General features: G+C 46.0%; 1 protein-coding gene across 2 annotated transcripts in view; it reads right to left on the bottom strand.

The window, feature by feature from the left end:
* The window catches only part of ANKFY1 (ankyrin repeat and FYVE domain containing 1), an 84,954-nt gene extending 60,077 nt beyond the window's left edge, over positions 1-24,877 (bottom strand). For both annotated transcript variants that reach the window (XM_075561165.1, XM_075561166.1), the window contains exons 1-2: positions 24,782-24,877; positions 2,606-2,798 (exon numbers count right to left, since the gene is read on the bottom strand). In XM_075561165.1, the coding sequence (XP_075417280.1) occupies positions 2,606-2,798; positions 24,782-24,791 (203 nt within the window). In that variant the 5' untranslated portion in view covers positions 24,792-24,877. The remainder of the gene's footprint in view (positions 1-2,605; positions 2,799-24,781) is intronic.
* Between the last annotated feature and the right edge of the window lie 238 nt (positions 24,878-25,115).

Below are 25,115 nucleotides of genomic sequence, written 5' to 3'. Positions count from 1 at the left end.
GCCTTCCCAGGGGAAATCATTCCCACTTTAGGAAATAGTGCTCTAGAATCATTAAAATCACATAAGAGTATAAACTATTCTAGTTCTATTAAAGGCCAAACTACAACTAATTACAACAGATCACAGATTAATGGGGTACTTATTGCTTCTAATGAAATCAGGAAGCTATTTACAAAGCAGAGCTTTAAAAGTCTAAAAGTTGTTATATTACAGCCTAATAAACTGATTATCAGTGCCTCTATGGCTTCAACTCCAAGTCTGACTTTTAACCACCAAGTTACAAAATAAATGGTTATAGAAAATTCTTACCACTATTTATGAATGTCAGGTCAAATACTGTTTCGATTTGACATACCAGAGGGAAACAAAGATAAGAAATTTATTAATTTCTAGTAATAGTTCTTGTAAATCAATTCAAAAATTAGAAAATCTGAAAAAGTCTCTGAGTATTCTACACAGATATCAGGAACCTAGTGATTTTTAAAAAATTCATTACACTCAACGATATCAGAGAAGGGGGGAAGGGAGACTCCGGATAGGGCAAGATATGACAAAATAACGATGTATAAATTACCAAGGGCACATGAGGGAGGGGGGAGAGGGGAGGGAGGGAAAAAAAAAAAAAGAGGACCCGATGCAAAGGGCTTAAGTGGAGAGCAAATGCTTTGAGAATGATTGGGGCAGGGAATGTATGGATGTGTTTTATACAATTGATGTATGTATATGTATGGATTGTGATAAGAGTTGTATGAGTCCCTACTAAAATGTAAAAAAAGAAAAGAGGAGAAAAAATGATTAGGGTAAAGACTGTACAGATGTGCTTTATACAATTGATGTATGTATATGTATGAACTGTGATAAGAGTTGTATGAGCACCTAATAAATTGTTAAAAAAAACAAACATAGACATCAAAAAATATCTATCATAATAATAAAATATGGACCCCGAGCTATTTGCTGCTAGAGAAGAGACATACGAGAGGTCCCCATTGAGTTCTGAAACACTTTAGTGCAGAAAATTCTAAGTTTGACTGGTAAAAGAATTATTTCAATCAATAAACTACAGGAAACTCATTTTTATCTGCCTTCAACAGCAAGGTGGTGTGTAGTGGGTTACACATTGGACTGCTAACTTCAAGGTTAGCAGTTTGACTCCAGCAGTCACTCAAACGGGAGAAAGAAGAGGCTGTCTGCTCCAGCAAAGATTTACAGCCTGAGAAACCCAATGGGGCAGTTCTACTCTGTTCTGTGGGGCTGCTGTGAATCAGAATTGACTTGATGGCAGCGGGCTGGGCTTGGTTTGATTTGGTTTGTTTTGTAGGGCAAAGGTCATATAAAAATAAATGTACCAGTTTCTTCTGCATTCTTCAGTTTAAAAATTTTAAAACCTATCTTATAGCATAAATGAACCTGCAAAGCACACTGAAATAAGTCAATCACAATTAAGTAAATATAGCATGAACTCATTTTTATGAAATGATAAGACTCTATCTACCAAACCATCAATCTCAAAACTCAAGTTAACAGCAGATAACTGAATACTTAAATACATGCCAGGGTCTAAGAGCGGTTCTCAACCTGGGGGTCAAACGACCCTTTCACAGGGGTCGCCCGATTCACAACAGTAGCAAAATTACAGTTTTGAAGTAGCAACATAATAATTTTATGGTTTGGGGGGGTCATCACAACATGAGGAACTGTATTAACGGGTCGCAGCCTTAGGAAGGTTGAGAACCACTGGTCTACGAGCTTTATGTGCAGTCACGAATTTAATCCTTACAACCTTAAGGATTACTATTCTCCCCATTTTACAGATCAAGAACCTGAGGCATGCATGTTAACTGCAGATCACAGAGCGATTTCAGCTTCCCAGCAAGCCGACTGAGCCCTGGTGGCACAGATGACGCTAAGTGAAAGGCCTAGAGTTCAAACCTACCAGCCAGCGAGAGGGATAAAGGTGAGGCGCTCTGTTTCCGTGAAGATTTACTGCCTCGGTCTCTATGGAGCAGTTCTCTTCTGTCCTACAGGGTCTCTTCAAACCAAACTCACTGCCACCCAGTCACTGCTGACACAGCAACCCTCTGTAGCTGTTTACTGGAGTAGAAAGCAGTCTTTCTCCCCGAGAGCAATAGGTGGTTTCAAACTGCTGGCTGGAGGATCGCCCCCCAACGTTTAACCACCACACGACCAGGGTTCCTATCAGTCAGGTTCCTCTCACAGGACAGGTCACTAAGAGACAACAGCAGTGGACCATCACACATACTGGTCAGGGTTCTAAGACTTATTTTTTGACTGTCTCAAATGAACCTCACCTCCTCCCTCTCCACCCACATTCCTCACTAGTTAAATCTTAGCTAGTGCTTTCTGCATGTGGTGCTATCGCCCCGACTACTAGACCCTGTGAAGACAAGCAGAGAATAAGAGAGACAAAATTTTTTGCTGCCAGGATCTTACTTTCTAGGGAATAAAGGCTGGCTGGCTAATTAATGTCCTGATCAGATAGAATCAAATTTGGGGAGAAAGTCAAGGAGCTAGAAGATTCAATGGGGCTAAGGAGTGAAGTAAAAGGGCTGTGACCCCATGCAGCCCCTGTCCCAGACCTTACCTATACTGCTCCTGCTCACAGAGGTCGGCCACGAACGTCAGCAGCCGGCTGATGAAGGACTCGCTGCTGTTTTCCTTGTCAGCTTGTGCAGCCAACAAAGTGCATCTCTTCTCGGTCTCGGCCAATTTGTTCTGCAGCTTGACATATTCTTTTCGGAGGAGCATCAAGTGCTTCTCCAACTTGGCTACCTCCTCTGCAAGGGAAACAAAGAAGGCACGTTTACCAGGGAAAACAAACAGATAGATAGCATGCCCACAGCCCACCCATGGGATTGCTGCCAAATGAGCAAACACATGCCAGGTCTGAGAGTTCTTGGTGATACCCCCCACAAGACCCCTACATGGCTTCATGATGCCGCCCTCTAGGTCAAAGAGAAACTCGTGGTCCAAGATTCTGCCCTCAAGTTCCCTGAAGCTAAATAGCCAATGTAAGACAATGAATAGACAGACACACATGAAGATTCTGACAGGTATGGGCTCTGCAAACCCTTTCCTACCAAGTCTGAGTTTCAGAGAGAAAATGACAGCAAATCGCCTAGACGACTTTTTAAAATGGCAGTCAACATCTTTGCCCCCGAAACTGAGGCAACTGAAGGAGTCCTTGTGCCTCTTAGCCACTGCTAACCACAAGGTCAGCAGTTTGAAACCATCAGCCACTCCACAGAAGAAAGACGAGGCCCGCAGCTCCCGTAAAGATTTATAGCCTCAGAAAACCTGGACAGCAGTTCTACTTGGTCCTATAGAATCACCATGAGTCCGAACTGATTCAACTGCAGTAGGTTTGATCTTTTGGTTGTGGCTGAGAAAACGGAGTTACTGCCCACAACTCACTCTACCAGCAGCCCCTCAGGCCTACAGCAGGCGTTCTTAGAGAAAGTATCCCACCCTTAAACAAAAACAAACCGGCAGCCACACCCAATTAAATCAATCCCTCCACTACATGCCAAATCCTACTCTTCCCCCACTCCTAAAAATGGACAACCATGCCTTCTTCCAGCAGTGTCAGTCTTTCAACAGGGTCCTGCCATCAGCCCAGAAACCTGCTCATGTCAGTGTTAAAACAAAGCCCTCCTTTTACACTGTATCTGACAACCTCTGCCCTTCCACCTCCAGCTACCACACCCCGTTTCCTCACTGGCCATTCCTCCATGCTGCCCTACCGGGTTCTCCACTCCATCTGCTGCACAGCTCCTACAGTCCTGGACAGACAGCACGTATCTTGGGGTTTGTTTGATCTTTGGGGATTCATCTTGCCATTAGTAACATGAGTAATATGTATTACATATAATGTTGCAGCTTGTAACTTACTGATAATATCATTCTTAGGTTCACTTGGAGATGTTTATATGTATAATGCTTCCAGCCACCAAAGACAAAAGATTGGGTTTCTAAAGATACTGCCAATAAAAGGTAACAATACTTAAAAAAAAAAAAAGTACAACTTTAAAAAAAATCATTTTATTGGGGATCATACAACTCTTATCACAATCCATACATGCATCAATTGTATAAAGCACATTTGTACATTTGTTACCTTCATCATTCTCAAAACATTTGCTCTCCATGTAAGCCCCTGGCATTAATTCCTCCTTTTTCCCTTCTCTCTCCCCTCTCCCCCATCCCTCATGAACCCTTAAAAATGTATAATTATCTTGTCATATCTTACACTGTCAGACGTCTCCCTTCACCCATTTTTCTGTTGTCCGTCCCCCAGGGAGGAGGTTATATGTAGATCCCTGTAATCGGTTCCCCCTTTCTACCCCACCCTCTCTTCACCCTCCTGGTATCGCCATTCTCAGCACTGGTCCTGAAGGGATCATCCATCCTGGAGTCCCTTTACATCTTACAATGGACTCATCAGAACAGAACCCCTTGGTAAGTTGGGGACTATCTGTACTTGACAGTATTATCCATTCCTCCCTCCTTCACTTCTGTCAGCCATCATATTGCCGCCACCACCCCTCCTTTAAGCCAGGTGGCCTGCCTCTTCCATGTGCTTCTCAGTATCCCTCCCATGAGCTGACCACAAGCACCCCCCGAGTTCTATCCCTGGCCCTCGTCTCAATTGTGTGTTCTTCTAAGAGAGGCTAGACCAGGTCTTTGACAGCACCCAAACACGACATAGGTGCCGTGCCCTGACACACAGGCCCATCTCACTGGTCCAGAGTGCTCTCTTTGGGTTCCTCTATCCACTTGTCTTACAGACTTTTCCCTACTGGCCCACCAAACAAAAAACCCAAACCACTGCCACTGAGCTGGTTCAGACTCATAGAGACCCTACACGGGGTTTTCCATGCTGTCGATCGTTACAGGAGCAGAGCACCCCATCTTTCTCCCAAGGAGAGGCTGGTGGTTTGGAACTGCTGACTTTTCGGTTACAGTCCAGTGCTTACCTGACTGCCGCCAGGGCTCCCTATAGACCCACAGACACTGCGAACTCACTATGCCCAAAGGAAAACCTCAAGTAAACGCACTCTTTCCTCCTATGGTCAATGTGCTAATAAAGGGCACCGTCATCACCCCAGTTACCAAACAAGAAACCAGAGAAACCTTAGATGGCTCCTGCTCACTCACACGGCCACAACCCAACCCCATCGCTCTCGCGGCCCACTCTCTGGACTCGGGCACTGTAACTTCACAGGGACCCCATCCCGCTGCCTAGAGCCCTGTCTGCATGGTGGGTTTAATCCAGGCCTTCACCCCCGAGGAGAAAGGATTTGTGCCTGCATCTCAGCACCCATCATGGGGCCTGACACATTAGCAAACTCAAAAGCCAAACTCCCTGGCAACTCAGCGGCCCTCAAGCAAACTCAAAAGCCAAACTCCCTGGCAACTCAGCGGCCCTCAGGGTAGGGTAGAACGGCTTCTGTGGATTTCTGACGCTGTAACTCTTTGTGGGCGTAGAAAGCCCTGTGTTTCTACCGCAGAGCAGCTGGTGGTTTCAAAGTGCCGACCATGCCATTAGCAGCACACCTTGCAAGCACTACACCACCAGGGCTCTCTAAAAAAAGACAGATCACACATCATAAACTACCAGTAAGTCACACTAAAAGGGGGAACGCTGGGCAATGTTTTTACCTTTTTTGCATTTTCTGTATTAGTTAAGTATTCTATCACACATATGCCTTGTTTGCATAATTAGAAAACATTTTAAGAGCAATGTACTTAAATACTACTAGATTATTTTCTCCACACACATATGGGAGGACACTTTTAATTTTCTCCTCTCCTGGGGGATCTGCATTCTATGCCTGGAGACAGAAACTAGATGCAAGTCCAGAGTGAGAGTCAGGATTCTTGGACAAGTGATGGGGTAAAGCACTTAGAAGGCGGACATTTGATTTAAATGCTAATCTTTGTGTTCAGAAGCTAAATATGCTGATGGACCCCCCCACACTCCCAAACGACAATGATGTGGTTTACTATCTACACCAAACACTGCTCTAAAAAATGTTCGCTTAAGGAAAACGGGACTTCCCATGATTCTTCCAATAGTCGTAAAATCCCAGCAAACAGCATTATACAAAACCTCATTAGCAGACTTGCTCCGTTCTTTCCCTCGGGTGAGACAAATGCACATAGGGTCTGGTGCCTTCTTCCCAGTGGCTCACACTAAAGAGCAAGAAACTGTCAAGTTCACCTCAACGAGGAAGCACTAAACAAGCACGTTCACGTCCTGGAACCAAACACGCTCTGCTGACGAGAAAGAAACCAATGACTGGCCTCTTCAAAGAAAAACTGGAAATAGGATATGCAAAACAACAACAAAACCCACAGCAAAACACACTAACAAAACCCCTCAAACTCACTGCGATGGATTCCGGCTTACAGTGGCCCTACAAGGCAAGGTCGAACTGGCCCCGTGAGTTTCCAAAACTGATTCTATCCAGGAGTAGAAAGCCTTGTCTTTCTTCTATGGCTGGTGGTTTCAAACTGCCAACCTTGCAATTAGCGGTACAACAACAATAAAATTATTTGAAAAAACTGACATCACTTGTAGCAAACAAATCTCTGGTGTCAGAAGTCCCTATAACGGTTACCTGTAGGGTGTGGGGGAGTGGTAACTGACAGGTAACAGGATGTCCTCTGCGGTACCCTTAAGCTCCCCCCCCCCCCCCCGTTAGTAGTGCTTACAAGTATTTCAAGTGTTGTAAGTAGTGCTTACAAGTGTAACTGGGTGCTACGCTTATGATTTGTGTTCTTCTGTGTGTATACTGTGTTTCAATTAAAACGTTAAAAGAGCGAACAGACAGATGGATGGGTTTTTCAGTCAAACTGATGGGGACCCAACTCCCCTTTCAGGAACTAGCTATGGGACTGCAAATGGACCAGGCTATCTCTAGGGGCTTCGGCTTCTTGATCTGTAAAACAAGGGGGAGACCTCCTTCTCAGCACTCTTGGCAGAATTAGCTGACAACCACTACAACTGGTACCTGCACTCAAAATCGGGATGAAGGCAATCTAGTAGACAAGTCTGAGGTGATGAGGAAATCTACACACAGAAATGGGAAACACGGGAGCAATGCTGAATCTCACTGCCACCTGAATCTCAATGTCAACTCCTAGCGATAAGACAGCGCAGAACTGCCCCTTTGCGTTTCCAAGACGGAAACTCTTTACACGAATTGAAAGCCTCTTTCTCCTGTGGGAGCAGCTGCAGTTCAAAGTCCAACCTGTCATCCACGATGACAGCAAGGCTCCTCAAAACTGAGTAAGCTACTTTAGATACTAAAGTCTGTATGGACAATTCCTCAACGAAAAAGGATGCAGTCCAACATGCTGTCAAAGTAAGCACCATGTTCATTTGGAAGATGTATGCGTTAGATGGTCCTTTAAAAAATGTTAAAAAACCAACTCTCAAAGAGGCAACTCTTAATCCACCAAAGTAGAAAGCCAGTCAAGGTGTAAAACTGCTCTAGAAACAGCAACATAAACATTATCACGAAGAGACAAAAAAGAGGAGCAACAACCAAAAGACTAGAAAATGATGATCTCTGGGGAACAGGACTGGGGGGACATTATTGCTATGAGTTTTGAAATATTTAAGTCTAGGCACCACATTTCTAAAACAAACTATTATTTTCTATCAAATTGAAATGACAGAATTATGAAAATAACTTGAGTTGTAGGAAAATTAAATAATTAAATTAAATAATCTAATACTCAAATGTAATATGCCACACAAAAAATGTAAGACAATGAATCAGAAATACAGAAAGGGGGGCTAGTCCACGGCCAGGCTCAATGACATGACTCCAGGATAGCATAATCACTCAGGCAGTTCAAATGGTATCCAGAGAACCCAGCTTCCATAGATGTGGAGTGCGACTAACACGGTAGCCATCAGACTGCTCTATAGAAAAAGTGCAGCCCCTAAGTCCATATCTCCCTAAGTTACACAGACTGATACTATTGTTTGCATAGACCAGTGGTCCTCAACCTTCCCAATGCCACAACCCTTTAATACAGTTCCCCATGTTGTGGTGATGCCCCCAACCATAAAACTATTTTCCTTGCTACTTCATAACTATAATTTTGCTACTGTTATGAATCGGGCGACCCACAGGTTGAGAACCGCTGGCGTAGACCACAGTGGTATGAACTTACTTAGTATGGCTCTTCGATCCATAACTTTGTAACTCCCACCAAATGACTGGGTGTGGCGTTGTTAGGTGACATCGCGCCAGTTCCAACCCATGGTGAACTAATACACAACAGAATCAAACACTGCCCTGGTCACAACTGTTCCAATGCCCATTGTGGCAGCCCCTTTGTCAACCATCTCCTTGAGGGCCTTCCTCTCCTTTCCTGCCCCCCTCTACTTGACCTAACATGATGTCCTTCTCCAGGAACTGGTCTCTCCTGACATGTCCAAAGTACGTGAGACAAAGTCTTTGAACATTTATCAGCATATAAAGAGTTTTATATGTGCCAGAGCAGAGGCTAAGGGCTAGAGACACATATGTAGGCAAAGTTGAGAAGAGGAACTACAAATAAAAAAACTGTATCCTTAACATTTCTGATCCCGATTTGCATTGTTCATTTCCCTAATAAACCCCATAATTGTGGGTATGAGTTCCAGATGGTCACTGCAATGGATCATGGAACCCAGCAGGAGTAGAATCCTGTGGAAAGGACACAATAGGATAAAGAAGGTGGAAGAATGGAGGCACGTCTAACTCGTTTGGTAGGAACCAAATGTAGAGTTGAGCAAATGTGAATTTAAGTTCTCCTTCTACCTAATGAAGCTAGAAGAGGTCAGGCGTGGCCTCCAAAACAATTTGCTCTGACCAACAAAAACACATTTTAATGCATTTATTGATTTGTTTAAAGACTTTCATTTCTTAAGGCAATTGTATAACCTAGTCATACTCATCAAAAATTCATTAAGTTCTCATGAAATGTCAATATCCGGGTAAAGGAAACCATCAAATACATGCTTTTGCACAGTTTAATGGATGATAAAAGACAGGCAATCAAGCCAACTCAATGAAACCTGACAGTACTCTGCCAACAAGATACAAATGGAGGAAGAAGCTAAATCACCTGGCTTAAAGTAGAGCAAAAGACAGGCGTTCTAGCAAGTGTTGCTTTAGTTTACAATATTTAAATAAAAGCCGATGCCTGCTTATAACATATCGAGTCCAGATGATGCCAAGAAGAAAGGGTTTTAGTTTTTCACTCTCTTGGGCAAATTCTCCTTCTAAACTACTCAGTTAACAAGTTCACTGAACAGATATTACTACATGGCTCTGTGAGAAACAGACATATGCCTAAGTGTAGGCCAGTCCTCCTAAAATTCATTGACGAAAAACGCCTACTACGTGCTCTTAAAGTTCTCTACTTTGCTTCTCTAGGTTCTGATACCCATTGCAATGGTTACATAGAACTCACAGACAAAATCTATGATTGATGTGTTTATTAAGGAAATTAACAGGTAACGCCAGTGAGAAATGCTCAGGGTTGAGTTGTCAAGACACGTTACAAAGTTCTGTCAAGTCTGCTAGTAAAGGCCCAAAGCACACACGCACTTTGCTGTAAGCCTCAACTGAAGGCATTCATTCAGCTGATGGTCCATGGGTCAGCAAACCCAGCTCCCCGCATTAAGTGCCCACAGGCAACCCGTTCCGGGAAGCCTCAGCCCAAAGGAAGTCAGCTCCACTTCCTGAGGTCAGCAAGTCCAACTTCCCCAAGTAAGTGCCCCGACGCACCCCACTCCACAAGCTAGCCTCCTGCACACGCGCACTTGGCTTTACTTGCACTGCGGGTCAGGAGAGCCATCACTCGGTCCCATGTTCGGGCGCCTGGTTCTGTTGCTGCTCCTCTGACAGCATCGCTGTCGTCCGGATGGAGGAGGCTCACTGCGCAGGGGTCTCTGGTCTGGAGGACAAACTCTACTCCTTGTTCTTGCTGGTAATGAGATCCCTCCCCTTGCTTCTCAGAGGCCTTGTTTTATACATAACAGGATGGCACTCCCAGGAATCCTGTTCATACTTACTCACAGGAGAATCCTATCATTTTCTTACCAGACTTATGCAGGGAAAGGTTTTGGGTGGGAGTTAGAAACTTTGGTTAGACACACCACATGAAATAATTCCCTGCAGCACCTGCCTCTGCAAGTCCAGGGGAAAGGGTGGCCTGTGAGAGCAGGCTGCTGACTTGTCATGGTGGTAGCTTGTGGCTGTGCACTGGAGATTTTCATTCCATAAAGCAAGATGAACGCTAACCTTGTTTCCATCACACCACAATCCAGACAACCCGAGTATTTTGGGTCCTCAAGAGCCCTAACCCATCATCAATCTAAGATCAATAAGTAACTACAGACTGACACAGTGGCTGCAAGAAGGAGCCCAAACAACAATTGTGCAGGACCGGGCACCGGTTCGTTCCGCTGTACACAGGGTCACTGTGAATCAGAACCTAACGACAAACAACTATGCATATCCATTTCACTGAAACTACCAATGTGAAAATCTTACTGAAACACCTATGCACAAAACATTATGGTGGATTCACAGTTGCCTCTGCGTTCTTAAAAACCGGCAGGCTGTCTTCCAAATGAATAATGTCATGTCAAATGTGGACTCAAACTAGTGCCTACAAAGAACTCCCAACGAGAGGAGGAGCAAGAATCTGGAGACTAATTCACACTCGAAGGCGTGAAACCTGGGCAAAAATGGAAACAGAACACCAGTGGGAGACACTGAGATGAGAGAGGACAAACGAGAGGTAGGAGAGAGGGGCGTTAAGAAGACATGTGCCCTTCGAGAATGGAGATGTGAGGCTTCCTCTACCTAACCCGTAACACAGAGCCGCCTTCAAAGTTCACTTCCGCCATCATTCGCTCCTGGCTCTCTTAAAGAAAACCTGTACATTTCTAAGAATATCAACATACACATGTAATTCCAAAATCTCCGGCGAGAGCCTTTTGGCTCTCTCCGGATTCTAAGCACACATTGCTAGCTACTGCCTGGAAATTGACACAAAATATAAACCACAGACGCTAGGAGCAAAGAAGAGGCAAGGCAAAAACAGGGCAAAAGCGAACCATTTATTTAGTTACTGGTTGAAAGCTTGCCAGTTTGAACTCACCCAGAGAGGCCTCAAAATACAGGCCGGCCTACCAATCTGCTTCCTAACGCTCACAGCTTTGAAAAGCTTAGGTTCTACTCTGCGCACCTAGCTCGCCCCAAGTGTAAGTTAACTCAATGGCAACTACCAACACACACAAATGGCAGGTGTTGCCCAGCCCAACATGTTTCATGGGGAGAAACCAAAGGATGACAAGGACACCTGGTCAGGTTATAAGCACCTGATCAGTAGTATGGAGATTTTTGTATCATTTCATTGGCGATGCAAGAATGGACCATCCACATGAAAAAGGTGAACCCCAGTCCTTACTTCCTACCCCATACAAAAATTAACTCAAAACTAATTGGGTATCTAAGTTTAAGAGTTAAGACCATAAACCATGTAGAAGAAGGAAAAAAAAACCTTGGTAACTTGCAGGCTTCACAAAGATTTCAAAAAATATGAAAAAAATCGGAATTGACTCGATGGCAGTGCCTTTTGTTGAACAGGAGAAAAATGAAAATAGAGTGGACACTAACAATTTCTAAAAAGTGTTTTTCAAATGAAGTTGAAAAGGCAAGCCACAAATTGAGAGAAAATATTTGCAGACATAGACCCAAAAAGGCTTGCACCCAGACATATTAAGACCTCTTACAAAGCAAGAAAATACCCCCACGCCCACCCAAGATCTAACACTTTGAAGACACTTCACCAAATATAATAGATGGTAAATAAGCATATGAAAAGATGTGCCATCTATGGACATTAAGAAGATGCAAATTAACACCACAAAGATCTACCAGTACACACGCTAGGATGACTAATTACAGTTTAGGAAGGCTTATGATGAAGTTCTACTCCATCCGATCAGGTTGCTATGAACGAGGACACACCCAGAGACACAGAATACTAAGTGCGGACCAAGATATGAAAAACTGGGCCCCTCAATCATTGCTAGTGAGAATGCAAAACGCCCCGCTCACTGCCTCATAGCATGATTTCAGCACCGAAAGAGGACCCTGGAGGAGCCCAGGTGGTGCAGTAGTGATATGGTGGGTTGCTAACGGCAAGTTCAGCAATTTGAAACCATCAGCCTCCCCGGAGGAGAAAGATGAGACTCTCTGCTCCCCAAGAGTTAGTCCTGGAAACCCAGTGTTCTGCCCGTGCTACAGGTCACCAGGACTCAGTTCACTGGATAGCAGTGAGTGTGTTTTTATCAGGACATTAAAGAGCCTACTGGGGTGGTCCCTAAAGTGCTGGCCTGCTAAGTGGCCAGAAGGCCAGCTGTTAGAGCCCGTCAGTGGCAGGGGAAAGGCATGGCAGTCTGCTTCTGTGAAGACCCACAGCCCTGGAGACCCCTGGGCAGTTCCAGCCTGTCCGATAAGGGTTGCTACGGATTCACTGGAGTTGGTTTGGTTTGGATCAGGACATCACACAAAGATCACCTGATACTTGACTCGACAGGCTGGAATCTGTTGAACAGATCTCTACACTTGGGGGTGCTGGCCCAGGAAGACCCCCACTGGCATCAACCCCCATGGTCAACAGAGCCCAATCGAATGAGCGATTAACTGCACAAGACAAAAACTCATGGGTTGTGACTAAGGTGAAACTGTACTTACAAAGACTCCTCATACTGACAGTGTTTGCAGTGCTGGGTCATTGGGGAAATTAATAATAGTGCAATTGACATATACCCCGGGTGGGGGGAAGTGATTGAGAATACTGTATTTTTTGTGGGGTTTTTTTTGGGGGGGGTGCTTTCCTGCTTGTAGCTAGCTTTTTGTGTGTTCTGCTTGTTTGATTACTGATTGGCTTGGCTTATGGCTGCTATTGAAGCAGGTGATATTATAGGGTTGTGATTTTGGTGTACTATGACAGCCAAAGTAAACCTGAGATGTGCCACCCCACAGAAAAGCAGATGGAGTCTGGGCTCCTACTTAACTCTAGCCCCAATTCAAGAACACGTAGTTCTGATAACATGACCCTGTTCAATACTCACCTTCGTGAAAGGATCACTGAAGATAAGGGTGCTACAGCACAGTGGGGTGAAGAAAGTAGATGGTGCCTAGCTATGAATTGGAATAGTGTTTGGGGTCTTTAAGGCTTGTACTCAAACAAGCAGCCATCTATACAAGCCAACTAAGTCCACGTGGAAGATGTACACAAGCTTGAATGATCCAAAAATGACAATAAAACATTAAATATAGCAAAGGGAAAAGTATCAGAATTAAAATTATGAACACCCAATTTGTAGAAGGCTCAGAGGACAGTAGGGCCCCATCCCATCTGCTGAGTATCTGATCAGACCACACGCAAGGGTCTCAAACAGCCTTGGTGTCAGGCAGAGACCACTGTAATCTTGAATGTGCTGAATCGAACTTGATACTTGGCCAGATGACCTCCCCATAGACCTGACACTTGAGTTAGTTCTGTGGGCAAGTATCTCTTACTTGTTCCTTGGCAGAAATTTCTTCCCTGGTTTTTGGAATGTTGATGAGGGTCTTTTCTTTCTTACTCATTATTTGTATTTTGGTTTTTATATTATTATTTTGTCCTTACCACCTCATTTTGAATTTGGTTTTTATTGTTTCTATTGGGTTTCTCGGTTTGTGACCCACAGGAGTGGATGCATAGTGGTAATAACTGATACAGGGATTGGCAGGGGATGCAGAGGTGGGGAGCGAGTGAGAGGGAGGGAAGGGGGATCTTGGGAGTGGGAAATAAAGACAGGAGTGGGGAAAGAGCTCTAGAACTGACTGATTGCACAACTCATTTTTAAAAATCATTTTATTGGGGCTCATGCAACTCTTGTCACAATCCATACAAACATCAATTGAATCTGATTGGTTTTATTGTTCTTGATTGTATGTGGAAATGTCAGTATTTCCCCCCTCCGCTTAGCTTCTCCATAGTCTTAAAGTCTGCTTTTTCTGGTGTCTTTCTCTTTATGAGATGGACCAACTTTGTTGAACGTATCCATCATTACACTTTAGGGATGGGTGGTATTCCATGGGATCGACCCGAGGTTCTGCATCCAGCCGGCCACAGGAGGGCATTTGGCTGTGTCTACTTCTTTGCCATTGTGGACAGCACAGCAATAAACAGGGGTGTGCGTAAATCTGTGTTTTGTTCTTTATTTCTTGGAGGCACAAACTAGAGAAAGATTGATTCTTGGATCATAGGTATTTCTGTTTGAATTTGTTTAAGGATGTGCCACACTGCTTTCCAGTGTTTGTACAATTCTGCTTTTCCACCAGCGATGTGTGAATGTCCCAGTCTCACCACATGTCCTCAGCATTTATCTTCTGTTTTTTTTTTTTCATGTGAGTGCCAGTGTGAAATGGTGCCCCACTATTGGTTAAATTCCCACTTCTCTTATAGCTAATGACCATAAGCATTTCTTCATATGATTATTGGCCCTGTGGGTATCATACTTGGTGAATCTTGTCTTCTTTGCATTTTTTTAAACGTTTTATTAGGGGCTCATAGAACTCTTATCACAATGCATACATACATCAATTGTGTAAAGCACATCTGTACATTCATTGCCCTCATCATTTTCAAAGCATTTGCTCTCCACTTAAACCCTTGGCATCAGGTCCTCTTTTTTTCCCCTCCCTCCCCACTCCCCTACCCCATGATGTGGCTTATTGATCAGTTGTGCGGATTTTTTTCTTTAGGCTCAAGTGTAATCTATATTGATGAGGCTGTAGTCTTTGATCTTCAACAGTCTTCTTTGCTTTCAGTAAGCAAGGCCGTATCACCTGTATATTACAAATTGTTAGAGTCTTCCTCCATTCCTGAAATAGTCCAGCTTCTCAGATTATTTGCTCAGCATGCAGATTAAGTACAGACAGGTACAGCCCTGACACACGCTTTCCCTCATTTTAAACCCAGCAGTATCCAAATTTTATTCAAACTACTGGAACTTCCAATCCTTAATTTGTTAGCACCACACACAGTCAAATGCCTTTGCACAGTCAATAAAGACACTAGCAAACATCTTTCTTAAATTTTCTGCTTTTAGACAAAACCCATCTGGCACCAGCAATGAGATCCCTCATGTTACATCCTCTTTTGAATTTGCTTAAATTCTGACAGTTCCCTGTCAACGTACTGCTGTAACTGCTTTCAGCAAAATTTACTTGTATGTCAGTGGTTCTCACCCTGAGGGTCGTGACCCCTTTGTAGCAAAATTAGTTATGAAGTAGCAATGAAAACAATTTCATGGCTGGGGAGTCACATGAGGAGCTGTATTTATCTATCTATTTATGAATTTATTTATTTATTTATTTTAGGAACTGTATTAAAAGGTCGCGGCACTAGGAAGGTTGAGAACCACTGTAGTATGTGTTATTAATGATATAATTCAATCATACCAAATCCCATTCATCAATGCCTAGGACAGCGATCTTATGCATTCAATTTCATTTTGGGGGGAACTTCCAACTTTCCACTTTTCCAAATCATACTTTGTGAATATTACATCCCAGTTATTAATGGATGTTTGCAGCAGTTTCCTTTCAGTTGCACCACATTAGCAAACGAAGGTCTGAAAACCTTTATTCTGTCCAAGTCATGCAGGTCGGCGCTATTTTGAAGAGGCAGTTCACTCAGCTCTTCCCCAGTCATATTTTGAGTGCCTTTTAGAGTAAACCTGCACTGTCCTTTTTCCTCATCTGTCTCCGTCTGGAAGTGCCGCTAAAACTTGTCCACCATGGGTGACCTTGCTAATATTTGAAATGTTTGCGACAGCGCTTCCAGCATCACAACACCCAAACCAGACTACAAGTCCTACTTGCTCTTTAATAGCATGCAAACTTGCACTCACTCAAAACAACAGCGGTTGCCACAAAGTATTCACCACAAGCACCTTCACTTGCTGCCCAGGCAGCTTTTAAGTCCTTGAGCAGGCTTATGCTTTCCTTGAAATCAAGGTAAGGCTAAATCACAACTGTGTAAACACCTGTTCTGACTCACCAACCCTTTCTTAAAGGCACAGATTAAGAATGAATGGATCAACAAATGGGTGCATAAGCAAATGTGGTGAAGAAAGCTGATGGTGCCCGGCTATCAAAAGATATAGTGTCTGAGGTCTTAAAGGCTTGAAGATAAACAAGCGGCCATCTAGCTCAGAAGCAACCAAGGCCACATGGAAGAAGCACATCAGCCTGTGCAATCACAAGGTGTTGAAGGGATCAGGTATAAGGCATCATCAGAACAGAAAATCTTATCATAGTGAATGAGGGGGGTAGTGTGGAGTGGAGACCCAAAGCCCATTTGTAGGCCACTGGACATCCCCTTAAAGAAGGGTCTCAGGGAGGAGACGAGCCAGTCAGGGTGCGATACAGCAACAATGAAAAATACAATTTTCCTCTAGTTCCTAAATGCTTCCTCCCTCCCCACTATCACGACCCCAATTCTACCTTGCAAGTCTGGTTAGACCAGCGGATGTACACTGGTACAGATAGGAACTGGAAACACAGGGAATCCAGGGCGGATGATCCCTTCAGGACCAGTGGTGCGAGTGGCGATACCAGGAGGGTGGAAAGAGGGTAGGTTGGAAAGGGAGAACCGATTACAAGCATCTACATGTGACCTCCTCCCTGGGGGACAGACAACAGAAAAGTGGATGAAGGGAGACATCGGACAGGGCAAGATATGACAAAATAATAATTTATAAATTATCAAGGGTTCATGAGGGAGGAGGGAGTGGAAGGGAGGGGGGAAATGAGCTGATGCCAAGGGCTTAGGTGGAGAGCAAATGTTTTGAGAATGATGAGGGCAATGAATGTACAAATGTGCTTTACACAATTGATTTATGTGTGAATTGTGATGAGTTGTATGAGCCCCTAATAAAACGATTAAAAAAAATGACTCAATCTCGATCACAACCCAGGGAGGGACTGTCTAGATGTTGTTTCAGCAAAGCACCACCCTCCCAGAGAATACTATCTTCTTTGTTGACATCAGATTCAACAACCTCCGGAATCATCACCACTACAACTTCCTGAGTCTGTGATTCTGAAGATGGAGTTCTTTTCTTTCTAATCTTGGGGTTCCTGAGTATGCATTAATCAGGGGTTCTAAAGATTGGAAAATTGTCGAGTGGGCAGTAATAATAAAAGGTCGCATTTTCTGCGGAATCGTTACACCGCACAAAAAGGAGAGGAAAAGAAAACAGCGTGCCAAGGAAGGTCACTGGTGCTCTACCGTGCTGCAACCCCCCACCACACGCACAAAAAAGGTGACCAAAAAGGGGTTTGGATATTTTGTGAAGTGTCATAGTGCAAAGAGCCATTTTTTTGTCTTGGCTTTTCACGCTTTGAAAGCTCTAGCAGTTGTAACTGTCGAACCTAAAATGGTGTCACAGTCCTAAAGCCATTATGTAACCAAAGTTTACTTTTGAAAAACATCTTGACTCTGATCAGTGACAAAATTTACTACCTAGTACTTCATATTACTGGAAAGATTAGACACCCAGAGTGAGTGAGACACACGTTTACTTGAAAATTATGCAGCAAACCCCACATTTTATTGGAGAACAGCTCAGATGGAAAGAATGTTGTGGGGCATGTTAATTAAATCATGAGTTGTTTTAAAGCTCCCAGGTGATGTGCATGTGAAGGACTGCAGGGCTCTCGAGCTGAGAGCCACGAATCTGAGCTAAGGGAAGGGCAGCCCAGAGGCAAGAACAGATGTGAGGACGAGGAACAGGAGTACCGGCCGGCCGCCCGGCTGGCCTGTGGCATCAGGGTGAAGTCTGGGACGGCTCTAGGTTGTTGGCTGCTCAGTGGTGCCATTAATCACCGGTGCAGAAGTGAAAGCTCAGTAAGCCACGAAGCACAATATGCAGGCTCATTTGAGGACCTTTGCACCCACCCCCACCCCACCCCCGTTCTGCAGAGGCCGGGCCTTGCTCACCCCTCACAGCATGTATGTGAAATGAAATACATTTTTCCTGACTGTAAATCCACTCCGTTATAGCTTGTCTGCCTGTGTCTTCTTCAGGGGTGTGGCTTGTGTTCTTGGAAAAGCTCCTCCTGCACAGGGCTCATCGGCTGCTTTTGGAGGCGTGGCTCACAAGCACCAGCTAACAACTTCTTTCCACCCCAGAAGCCCCACTGCAGACACATCTCCCGTGGCCTGCTAGGCACAACCATCTTGAGGTGCACCTCAGGCATAGCAAGGTAGGCCCCAAACTGCAGCCCAAGCTTTTGTGTTCAAACCCGTTCCTCTGTTTCCTGTTAGCAAGCCAGATGTTATTCCAGGCTTCCAGCTCTAACGCCCTGAGCCTCCTGATAGCTCATCAACAGTCAAACGGGCTTCCAATCTTGTCTTCCGTACCTTCTACAGCTCTCACATCTGTTCTGTCTGGCCCCAAAGCCCCTCAATGTCCCTACCAAACAAGGCCCTGCTCCACGCTGTCACCTCAACTTGCCTTAGATAACTCTAGTCATGTCACTACCCTGGCCGATCATACCTTTCAGCAACTCCCCATAGCACACACGAGAAAACACAACCAGATCAACCTGATATTCTGATATTCCGTGCCTTCATGACGTCGCTCTCAGATTATTTTCCCAGTGACACATCCGCTCACTAGCTCCTCTACCTAGAATAACGACCTGTGCCCTCTCCCCTGGTCAAAACTCCAGCCCACTGCTGTCAGCTTGCATCCACTCCCAGCAGCCACAGAGGGCGGAGGAGGAAGAGTGCCCCATAGGATTCCTGAGGCTGCACTTTGCCTCAGACGCAGAATGCCTCACTGTCACCTAGAGTAACTGGAGGGATAAGCCACGTGCTTAACTAGTTTGTCACCGGGGCTCCTTCGTGTCAAAATCCTCAAGCCACCATACCCATTGCAGGGAGTCAACTCTTACTCAGAGGGACCCTCGAGGAGAGAGAACTGCCCCGCGGGGCTCCCAAGCCTGTGATCTTTATGGAAACAGACTGCCTCCTCCCCTCCAGAGCAGCTGTGGGCTCCTCTGGTTTAGCAGGGGCGGGCTGACTTTTCAAAGCCCGTCTGGAGACTCTTCCTACAGCAGAGGCTTTCCCTGACTGTGCAAACCGCACTCCCTAGCACTTCCCTAAAACTCTCCTCCTAGCCTGAATTTTCAGTCATGCCGAGCACTTTGCACTTTCCACCTAAATGTATCGTTTCCTCCACACGTATTGTTCCAAACGTTCCCTCCCAAAAGGCTCTAACACCCATTGCTATTGAGTCAATTCCAAGTCACAGGGGAACCCTCCTTTGTGGGGGTGTGGGGGAGAAGTCTTCAATGAAAAAAGCTAACAGCTACAAGTGGTGACAGAAGTTCAAGGGAAGAGAAAGGAATGGGGGAGAGGTAGGGGGAGGGGGAACTCTTTGGGAGGTCAACACAGGACATGTGAGGGAGAAAGAGAAGGCTGGCTGCTCCCGTAAAGATTTACAACCTTGGAAACCGTACACTTGGTCACCATGAGTTGGAATCCACTCGATGGCAGTAGGAGACTATATGTAACTATTTAATGGCTGGGATATTTGTTGAATGAGTGAAGTAACGCACAGATGCATTTCAACACCGGAAAGAGAACAAAGCTTCTTCTTTCTCTGCCTCTACTGGCTTGCTCTGATGAGGCATTTTCTGGAAGAGAGCTAACCAGCAGCCCTTTCTGCAATGCTGCAGGCAGGCTTTTAAAGGCCCTGTGCTGCCCAATGGCCACCAGACGACTAAGCTTTAAGTGGAAAGGGGCTAGGGTGACTAAGGAACTGAACATGTATTATGACTGTAGCAGAACACTCTAAACTCAACAGTTTCCACATGTACAATCCTTGGACACGCGTCACATTCTTCAAGTTGTGCAACAATTCCCAGCCCCTGTTCCTGAACTGTTCCTCCTCCCCGTTCACATCCTCTCCAAAGAACGATGATCTCAGGGCCACTGTTCCGGGGGTGAAGAAAAGTCTGGATGCCATGAGAACTTGAAATTCTGTTCTCCATTCCCTACTTCTTTTTTTTTTTTTTCATTCCCTACTTCTTATCAGGATTTTTCTATAGAATCTTTGATCAAAATGAGACACTACACTTTCAATTTGATTTCATTTTAATAAATTTAAATAGCCACAAGTGAGGCATGGCTACTTGCACTAGCTGGTGAAGGACTGGACTATGGAATGTCTTTATCCCACCACATTATGAACCTTTCAGAATTATCTCACACCAGGTAAATTTTTGTCAAACGTGTTTTCCTGGCCAGACTCCACTAAGCAAATAATAAAAGGTATGATCAACATACCATTTCTTCTTCTTCATTTTTCAATTTCAGCCTTATTCCTTTTTAACCGAAAAGTTACCTGTGAGATAGAGATCACCCCCGTCTGGGAATTGAGGACATCAGGCTGCGTGCTTGCCAGTGGTCATGGCTTAGGAAAACCAGGACTCAAACGCATGTCTGACTGCAGGCTGAGCTCTGAAGCAATGTTCTTGAGTGGCTGAAACTAACATGGACTGGATAAAAGGGAGTTAAGTAGCTCTCAACAGACTGGAGATAGGGCACAAAAAGAAGTTCAACCAGCAAGTTGACTTATCAAGAGATGTATCCAGAAAACTTTCCTTGACGTCTGGCAAAAGGATGTTCAGGAAACTCGTCCATTCCTCCAACCTTCAATAGGCTAGGTTTGGGGATACAGCAGTGAACTAGAAAGGTTTTCATCCTCAGGAGGCTTACATTCCAGAGAGAGAACTTAAAATCAGGAAGTGCGCTAATAAGGTGATAAAAAGATGCATCTTCATGAAGTCAGCCTCTGCCACGTGGAGAAATGGGGAAAGGCTGGCTGGCCCAGGTCGCTGGCTGGAACTGCACGACAAAGACGAGCTAGAAGCATGGTGGGTACACAATGGATGGCAAGGAAGAGGATAGGCAGAGTTCATGACAAGAGAAGGAATAAAGAGGTTACAACCAGGGGTCAACCTTGTAGGAACCTGAGTGCCCTTGGAAGGCTTTGGAATATGATGACGGTGAGCCAGGGGAGTGAGGAGTAGCAGGGTAGGTATATTGAGAAGAATAGGAGTGACATGATCTAATTTACATTTTCAAGGAACAGTGGGAACTATGTAAATAAAGCCCCAAACCAAATTCACTGCTGACTCATAGTGACCCTGGAAGGCAGGGTAGAATGGTCCCTTTGAGTTTCTGAGACTGTAACTCTCAATGGGAGTGGAAAACCCCATTTTTCTCAAAAGCTGGTGGCTTCCAACTGCTAAACTTGTGGATCACAGTCCTATATGTAAGCAGTACTCCACCGGGGCTCCCTGTGTAAATAGGCTATATTAAAAAATAAAAACCCAGTGCCATCAAGTCATTCCGGATAATAAACAGAAACCCTTCAGGGCTCTGGGAAGGCAAAATTATGGCAAATAAGTAAGGGTAGGAAGACCCTGTAGGAGCCAGCTGAAGCAGTTCACTGGAGTGAGGAAGGAAGTGTAGATTAAGAAGTCAGCTGTGGAGATTCAGAGGAAATGAAAACTAGGCTGCACACAGACTTTAGTTGGAGAGTCAGAAGGAAAGAAGTTACAGATACACAGTCTCTCAAGGTTCTTCCAGAATCTAGGTTCTGTCTCCACCAGCTGGGGCACCAAACAGCCAAACATCAGAGCAGTTCCTGCAGGGTGTGCTTACAGATAACCTAAATGTTAGATGATGCACATGTTTGCTATTTGTTTAGAGTTAAATGAGTGTCTCAGACAAGTGTTGTGACTCTGAGGAATTCTGATTAAAGTCCAAGAAGCATTAAAGAAGCAATCTCACTCACTGCCGTTGAGTCAATTCCGACAGTGATCCTATGGGACAGAGTAGAACTGCTAAGACCGTAACTCTTTGCTCAGAGTGCCGCCTGGTGGTTTTGAACTGCAGACCTCCGAGTGAGTGGACACACTTGTAATCCAAGAGGCCACCAGGGCTCCTTAAAGCAACACCACTTGCTAAATAATTTCTAGCTAACCTTTCCCATGCATACCAAGCATCAATTTAACGAGGGGGTTGGCCTCCAGCGCCTTGCCCACTTCTCCTTAGTCTAAAGCTTGCACGTTATTTCAGAAAACTTTACATCAGAACACAAGCCAGGAAACTGGGGGAAAACTGCAAAAGGAAAAAACTGTTACGTCAGAACCTCATGACTGGGTTTACCTATCACCTGACTCTCAGCAATTTCACCTGGAGAGGGAAGGTTGGGTTTGTGTGAAGAGGCGCACTTCACTGGCGAGATGTCTCCCAAGGTCACTCCAGCACACACCTCAGGGCACTTGCAAGCTAACAGTGTGCTGACTGGATCCTGACTGCAGAGCACGGAAACCAGCGGTGCTCCACAATCAGGTACCGTGTCTGGATGCTGACCAGAAGGTTGGAGGAGCGAGTCCACTTAGAGGTGCCTCAGGAGGAGGAAGTTTGGGGACCTACTTGGAAAAATCAGCCACTGAAGAGTCCAATGGAGCACAGTGCTACTTACACATGGGTTGCCACAGGTCTGAATCAGCTCCAGGGTACCTGGCTAAGGCAGTCCCTCAAACACTCCCTCCCTGCCCTTCTGCTATAGGAGGCCTGGGACTACCCTCAGAGGCCTGTCCTAAGCTTCTGCACACCAGCACTGGTGAGCAGCAGGTGCCACGTGGCTGGCTGCCCACTGTGTAAGACAACACGGATTCATCCCAAAAGTAACTCCATGGGATGCCCCTTTCTTCCACATCCGCTGTCCCACTCTTTAAGTCACCAAACAAACCAACCCCACTGCCATCAAGTCCATTCTGACTCACAGGGACTTGACAGGGCTCAGAGGCAGTACACCTTCATTCTCCCTCGGAGTGAACCGCAGGCAATGCAGTTGATTGTGTACCCGACAGCGCCACCAGGGCTCCTTCCCTTGCAATGATCAAGAACTACAACAAAAACCAACTCGAACTCACTGCCAGAGTCCACTGGCACTCACAGCCACCCTATGGGGCAAAACAGAACTGCCCCTTTGGGTTTGGGAAGCTATGCATCTGTGCAAGAGCAGAAAGCTTCATCTATCTCTGAGGAGCCGCTGGTGGGTTCAAACTGTGGGCCCCGCGGTTAGCAACCCAACTCATAACCCACCAGGGCCCCTCGTTTTCAGTAAGACTAAAAACCCACTGCCATCGAGTTGATTCCAACTCACAGGGACCCTATGGGACCAGGAGAACTGTCCCTGTGGGTTTCCTCGTTTTTTTTCTCCCACTTGCAACAAGAGGTATGTAAATTTATAGTCTTCAGGTCACTGAACTCATTCACTGCCACTGAGTCAATGCCAAGGATCAGACAGGGTAGGACTGCCTCGGTGAGTTTCCAAGATTGAAGGTGGTTACACACTGGGCTGCTAACTGCAAGGTGAGCAGTTCGAAACCACCAGCAGCTCCAAGAGAAAGATGGAGCTTTTGAGTTTCTCTCAGGTCACTGGTAGAAAGAACAAGGGCAAAAAGAACTGCTACTTTGTCACAGCTCTCAAATGTTGCCTTCCATTCCTTTATCTACAAAGAATAAGTAACACACATGCATGCCAGGCCTTCTTCCCAAGGCTTGTTCTGAAGCCTGACAATTCCGATGAGAAAGGCCTGCAACAGTCCCGTGCTGCCCAAATCGACCGGCAAAATAAAAGTGAGTTCAGGCGATGCTTTGCTCAAAACGCCAACAGAAGGTACAGCAACCAAGCTGACACGGGGTCCAAGCCAACTGCTGTCACTTAATGAATGTGAAGTCGAACCAGGAGTCTCTTCCTACAGAACTGTGTGAACGGGGAAAGTACACAAGCCAGGTCCAACAGCGTCACTCTATGGTGGGTCCCGGTCGTGTCGCTTCCCATCTCCCGCGCCCCCTCCCCAAGTACACGAGAATGTTTTGGCAAGGCTTCTCATATGGTTAGGTTGAGAGAGACGGAGTCAGGGCGACGAGACTGCCAGCCCCTGCAGTGTCACACGGAGAGTATCAGAGAGGAAAGGGGGCCCGACTCTTCCATCAAGTGTGACCTTGGACGACTCCTTACGGAGCAGTCCCCCTCCTCCCGCTCCCATTCTGAAACCTGGGGAGAATCCAGTCGGCCTCCAGGCTCGGGCTGCGAGGGGCACAGACACCACGGCGCGCGCCCGCAGGGTTGCAGCCCTCTACTTCACCCCAAAGAGCCCAAGCGCTTCTGCGGCGGAGGGATGCACCCCTTTCGGATGCGGGGCGTGCCAGGGCAGCAGTTTCGATTTCCTAAAGGAGAAGGGTGACTTCCCGGCCGTCCCAGCAACGCCAGCCATCAAAGGCGCCTCCCCGCCACCCTCGGGAGCCCCGCGGCGGCACGCAGTCCCGACTCGGGAGCGACCTCCCCAGCTGCTCCGCAGCCCGTCCGGGTCCCTTCAGGGCTGAGCACCGCGGGAGGGGCGTTGCCATAGGAACAGCGCTCAAGACCCCGGCCCTGAGCGCCCAGGAGCAACAGAAGAGGAAGGCTCGCGAGACCTGCTGTGCCCCATGCGACCGCGCCCGGGCGGTCCCTCCCAGGGCTGCTGGGTCCTGCTAGCAGCGCCCCGACCGCTCCGCGCCTTCCCGCGCGGCTCCACGAAAAGCCTACCTTCCGCCATGTCGGGCCCGGCCCTGCCTGCAGCCTCGCGAGAAGTGCACCGCTTCACTGGGACGGCGCGTAAAGGAAGCGCCAAGTCTCGCGAGAGCCCCGGGAAGGCGCGGCAGAGGGAGGAGTCTGGGCCCGAGCGGCGATGGGAGCGGGAGTGGTCGTTGAGCTGGGAGAGGAAGAGGGAGAGCCTGGTTTCTGGTCTCTGGGTAGTATAGAGGCCTGGGATTTATCAAATGCCCACTGAGCTGCATGATATTCCTTGTCCTGACGAAAATGACGGACACAGCGAGTGTAGGCTACTTTGGAAAGGCTTGGCTGTGAGAAGGTCGAAAGA

This window comes from Tenrec ecaudatus, chromosome 10 (assembly GCF_050624435.1).
Source record: "Tenrec ecaudatus isolate mTenEca1 chromosome 10, mTenEca1.hap1, whole genome shotgun sequence".
In the NCBI taxonomy this organism is placed as follows: Eukaryota; Metazoa; Chordata; class Mammalia; order Afrosoricida; family Tenrecidae; genus Tenrec; species Tenrec ecaudatus.
This window is presented reverse-complemented; position numbering and strand designations above follow the sequence as displayed.